General features: G+C 41.4%; 1 protein-coding gene across 1 annotated transcript in view; it reads right to left on the bottom strand.

Annotated features, from left to right (window-relative positions):
• PARP12 (poly(ADP-ribose) polymerase family member 12) overlaps positions 1 to 6,000 on the bottom strand; it is a 44,718-nt gene that overhangs the window by 24,632 nt on the left and 14,086 nt on the right. Inside the window, exon 5 of the mRNA XM_059396284.1 lies at positions 4,442 to 4,565. Within this exon, the coding sequence (XP_059252267.1) occupies positions 4,442 to 4,565 (124 nt within the window). The remainder of the gene's footprint in view (positions 1 to 4,441; positions 4,566 to 6,000) is intronic.

Here is a 6,000-nt window from a genome sequence, read left to right as displayed (position 1 = left end):
TGTGTGTGGTGTAAGGAAATGGTCCAATTTCATTTTTCTGCATGTGGCTGTCCAACCACTTGTTGAAGAGGCTATCTTTTTTCCATTGGACATTCTTTCCTGCTTTGTCAAGGATTAGTTGACCATAGAGTTGAGGGTCTATTTCTGGGCTATCTATTCTGTTCCATTGATCTATGTGTCTGTTTTTGTGCCAGTACCATGCTGTCTTGATGATAACAGCTTTGTAATAGAGCTTGAAGTCCGGAATTGTGATGCCACCAACTCTGGCTTTCTTTTTCAATATCCCTTTGGCTATTCGAGGTCTTTTCTGGTTCCATATAAATTTTAGAATTATTTGTTCCATTTCTTTGAAAAAGATAGATGGTACTTTGATAGGAATTGCATTAAATGTGTAGATTGCTTTAGGTAGCATAGACATTTTCAAAAATTCAATTTTTATACACAATTTTTTAAAACCTCTTAGAGGTGTCTGGGTGGCTCAGTTAATTAAGTGTATGCTTCGGCTCAGGTCATGATCTCAGGGTCCTGAGAATCTGCCTCTCCCTTTCCCTGTACACACACACACACACACACTCTCTCTCTCTCAAATAAATAAAATCTTTTTCTTAAAGATTTTATTTATTTACTTGAGAGAGTGAGAGAATGGGCATGAGAGGGGAGACTGTCAGAGGGAGAAGCAGACTGCCTGCTGAGCAGGGAAAGCCCGATGTGGGACTCAATCCCAGGACTCCAGGATCATGATCTGAGCTAAAAGCAGTCACTTAACCAACTGAGTCACCCAGGTGCCCCTCAAATAAATAAAATCTTGAAAAAAACCAAGAAACCCTCTTAGCAGTCTAGGAATAAAATTGGGATTTGTTAGCAAGTCAAAGATTCCAAATATTCACTCATGCTTAAGGTGAAACATTTAATAATTACTCCTCTTAAAATCAAGGGAAAGAAGAAGAAAAATAATATTCCAGCTAATCACCACTTACATTCAGCATGCCACTGGAGGTCCTAGCCACTACAATCAGGCAATAAGGCAATAAAAAGAAGTAACATGCGTAAGTATAAAAAAGGAGGAAATTAAAATGCTATTCACAAGGGTTCCTGGGTGGCTCAGTCAGTTAAGCTTCTGCCTTTGGCTCAAGTCATGATCCCAGGGTGCAGGATGGAACCCCACACTGGACTTCTTGCTCATTAGGGAGTCAGCTTCTCCCTCCCCCTCATAAAATCTTTAAAAAAAAATGCTATTCACAGATATTAACTTCTAGATAGAACACACAGGCAACTTTGAATTACAGATAATTCAAATTATCAGTAGAGTCTTCTGAGTTCAGATATTTTAGTAAAGTTGCAAGATGTAATAGCTGACAAAAAAGTCAATTGCATTTCTGTGCATCAGCAGAGAGAAACGATTTTTTTAAAACTGGGGATGCAATGTACAATGTACAAAAGTTAACAATGTTTTATGGTGTATATATATTTTTAAAGATTTATTTATTTATTTGACAGACAGAAATCACAAGTAGGCAGAGAGGCAGGCAGAGGTGAGGGTGGGGAAGCAGGCTCCCTGCCGAGCAGGGCTCCATCCCAGGATCCTGGAATCATGACCTGAGCTGAAGGCAGAGGGTTTAACCCACTGAGCCACCCAGGCGCCCCGTCTTATGGTATATTTAAAAGTTGCTAAAAGAATAAATTCTATGAGTTCTCATTATATCATAAGGGAAAAAATTGTTTTTGTAACTGTATGAAGTGAGGGAGGTTAACTGAACTTATTGTGGGGGTCGTCATACAATGTATACATCTGTCAAGTCCTTGTGCTGCCCACCTTACACTTCTACACTGTTGTATGTCAATTCTATCTCAGTACAACTGGGAAAAAAAAAAAAGTAATTCTCTAACAAAAGATACCCAAGACCTTAATGGAGAAATTACAGAACTACTGAAAGACATTTTAAAATATTTAAATAAATCAGCTGCTATCATGTATATGAACAGAAAAATCTCAGCACCATTAGGATGTCAGTTCTCCTAGGACTGACAACAGTCAATGTAATTTCAATTTCAAAAACTGCAACAGAGATGAACCAGTAAGATTTAGAAATTTCTAAGGAGGAGCAAAAGACCAAGAGCCCAGGGAGCTCAAAGACAGACAAGATGGGAGACTGGCTTATCAGATGCCAACACACACTCTAAAGCTCCACTAGGTAAGACAGTGTGACACACAGACAGACAGACCAAAGGAAGAGAAGAGACCAGAAACAGACCTGGGTGTATTTGCTAATTCCGCACCTGTCACAGGTGGCCCTGGAAATACATGGAGAAGAGATGGCCTACTTAAACAAGTGATATTTGGCACATGGGTCTGAAAATAAGCTATAAAAGGTACTAAGAGTTTGCCAAATTTGGCTCAATTTTGACAGGTTTAAAATAACTGCTGGCAATGGATGTTGGGGATGGCAGCACAACGATGTGAATATAAAGCCACCACAGTGTACCCTTACAGATAGTTAGGATGGCAAATTCTGTTATGTGTATATTATCACAATTTTAATTTTTTTTTTACAATTTTAATTTTTTTAAATAAGTATTTTTTTAAAAAAGCACTTTTGGCAAAACTGGTAAATTCATCTGTGTAAGAATGAAAGTGGACCCATACTTCACCACCTGCAGCAAAAGAGTAAATACAGTCCTTAAAACATCGAGACTTTGGGGGCACTTGGATGGCTCAGTGGGTTAAAGCCTCTGCCTTTGGCTCAGGTCATGATCCCAGGGTCCTGCTCAGCAGGGAGCCTGCTTCCTCCTCTCTCTCTGCCTCCCTCTCTGCCTACTTGTGATCCCTGTCTATCAAATAAATAAATAAATAAATCTTAAAAAAAAAATCGAGACTTTTTAAAGAAAATTTAGAAACATTTCCTCATGGTCTTGGATAAGGATTTCTTATGACTCAAAAAGTACAAAACCATAAAGATAAAGATGGTTAAATACTTCTCTATATTAAAAAATATCATAAGTTGACAGGAAGAGTTTATTTTCAAAGCATATTTAATATCCAGAAATTTAAAGAGTTCCTAAACTAAATAAAAAACTAAACACACAAACTTCCCTTCAACAAAACAAGCAAACTACAAGGAATGGCCCCCAAACAGGCAGAGACACTTTCTCTCATTAGGACCTGGAGAGAGGCAAGCGGAGATACCACTTTACATCCCCAGGCTGGGCAAAGTTCAGATGGCAAACAATACCAGACATTAGGGAGATGGTTACCACAGACCATGGATGGGGGTGGAAAGCAGCAGAATCACTTCGGAAAACAGTTTAGCATCACCTGGCAGAGCTGAAGACAGACCCAGCCTACCCGCCCCCACCCGCCCCCCGGTTTCATCTGCCCCCCAACTCGCACGCATGTGCACCGGGAGACAGCACGCTGTGGCTGAGTCCTGAGAACAGAGCGCTGAGAGAAAGGCACCAGACATGGCGGTAGGGAGGGTAAGTCTCCATTTAGATGGGGCTCAAGACCAGGCGAGACTAATCTGTGGTGACAGATGTCGGAACAATGGGGGCCCACGGGTGGGCACTGACGCAAAGGGGACAGGAGAAGACTTTCTGGAGTGATGCAAACGATTTCTGTTTGGATTAGAGTCTCTGCTACATGAACACGTGCATTTGTCAAGACTCCGCGAACTATGCAATTACTATCTGTGTACTTCCCTATGTGTAAATTCTGCCTCAGAAAAAGAGAGAGGGGGGCACATGTGAGCCAATTCATCTTCCAAAGGGGAACAATTTGTTTCACATACTTTACCAGCAGCAATTTGTGCGTAATTGCACTCTGAGCACAAATTTATTTTTCCCATTTAAAAGGTAGGCTTAAATTCTTTTCTTGGCAACATATTTTAGCAAGTTCAAGCCACAATATGAGAAGTATTTGAAAATAAGCCTCTCTGGGACTTACCAATTGACTCTGAATTGACTAAGTGAAAATAGTGGGACACACTTAGAAAAATTAAAAAGTTAAAAGCCAAACAATAAACAGCAGTTCAGCTACAGGACTTTACACACAATGGCTAAAATTTCACAAATGAATGCCTCTTGCTCTTCTGCAGTAATCAGTGTGGATATATGTACGTGATCAATCCCAGCAGCAAATGATTCAAAACTTACTTGGTACCAACATCTCCTTTCCCCACGGCTCCTTCCTAAAGGAGAGAAAGGGGGGAAAGCAGAAGACCAAAACACAGTATGAACATTAACTTCTAATTCCCAGCCCAAAGCCTTTACCTCCGGTCCAGGTTGTTTACTTGGTGTGGGAGGGGAAGAGGGTGTGCATGTGCATGTGCATGCACTTGTGTGTGTGATACACGCACGCCGTATCAAATCTCAACTCTGCTGAGTCTCAACTCCCAACCCTGCACTCAACCAGGCACACAGTGGACACAAGTGACATATTTCATACCTGTCTTTCCTGGGATTGCTATATGCCTCTTCAATAAGCTCCATTTTGTCCAAATCCTTCCACTTGCCTCTGTCCAAGAACTGCCATCGATATGGCAAATGGAAGTGAACTTTATTACACTTATCTAAAATAAGAATATAAGGAAGTAAGGCATCTTGGCAATATAGACAAAGCACGACCTAGTCCTGTGGTTCTCAATGGGTGTGGTGCTGCCCACTGACCTGGGAACACTTTGGAGAACTGCAGGGGAGTCATTTTTAGAGCAGTCATACCTGAGCACCTAAATACTGAAATGCTGTGTGTTCTATTATACACACTTCCCTTTTATGCTTCCCCTTTTAACAGGACATTAGGTCAATTTTTAAAAACACGTGTTAGTAGGTTACATCATGTATGAATTTCATCTCACCAGTAAAGCAGCTGATAGTGAGAACGCTAATCAGACTGCAGGGGGCAGTATGACAACCCATTATCGCTATGCATGTAGCATGTGGACAAGGGGCAGTCATAGCAAAAACAGAGCCAGGTTCATCTCCACTAGAAACCCATCCAAACCCTGACACATCTGACCACAGCTAAGTCAGCAGTGTGGCTCCAGCCCACTCTGATCTTCTGGCTGCTAACATACTCACCCCCTCAAAACACCCCCACATCTCTGAAGATGTTTATACACACCACCCTGCCCCTGCCCAAATACACAGAATGGCCCAGCTCTACAGTTCCCAGCCAGTCACTTGCCCCACATCTTCCCTGTGCTCTCTGGGACCTCTGTCACTCCAGCACATCCTGCCTGCCTCGTCTGGAATGTACCCAACACTTTCTCTCTCTGCCTTCCAATATTCTATATGAGGTTCTGTTATATCCTCACAGAGGAAAGGCAGACTTAAAAGAAAAGCTGAAGGACGCTCTTTGCACTCTGACATGGACCTACCTCCAACATACACGCTACTGGGTAGAAAGATACATGACAAGGTACACATACCTCTATTCGTGTGAAACAGAGAAAAGAAAAATTAGAGATACTCCGATTGAATACATACATACACGCATATTTTTCCTTGCTGAGGGGAAGTGGGTCACCAGGGACAAAGCTATGAGGAAAGATTCCTGTTGTTTCCTATGTCTTCAGAATTCTGAACCATAGAATATATTCCAAAAAACTAAATGTCTAGTTAAGTGAAAAAAGATACAAAACAGTGTGCATAGAGCACCTATGTGAGAAGGAAACTAACCAGACATATATGCTTATACAAGAATAAAATCTTTGGGAAGGACAGCCAAGAACTGGTAACAATAATTGTTTCTGGAGGGGATCTGGGAGCCAGAAAAAAAAGGTATGAGAGAAACATTTCCTACTGGCTGTCCTTCATGCATCTTTATCTTTCAAAACAATGACAATGAAACATGGCTAATGTGACACTGGAAAAAAAAATAAAATTTCTAAAAGTCTATGTAGGGGCACCTGGGTGGCTCAGTCAGTTAAGCGTCTGACTCTTGATTTCAGCTCAGGTCATGATCTCAGGGTCGTGAGATCAAGCCCAGTAGGGCTCCATGCTCAG

The sequence above is a fragment of the Mustela nigripes genome, chromosome 4, assembly GCF_022355385.1.
Source record: "Mustela nigripes isolate SB6536 chromosome 4, MUSNIG.SB6536, whole genome shotgun sequence".
NCBI lineage: Eukaryota > Metazoa > Chordata > Mammalia > Carnivora > Mustelidae > Mustela > Mustela nigripes.
This window is presented reverse-complemented; position numbering and strand designations above follow the sequence as displayed.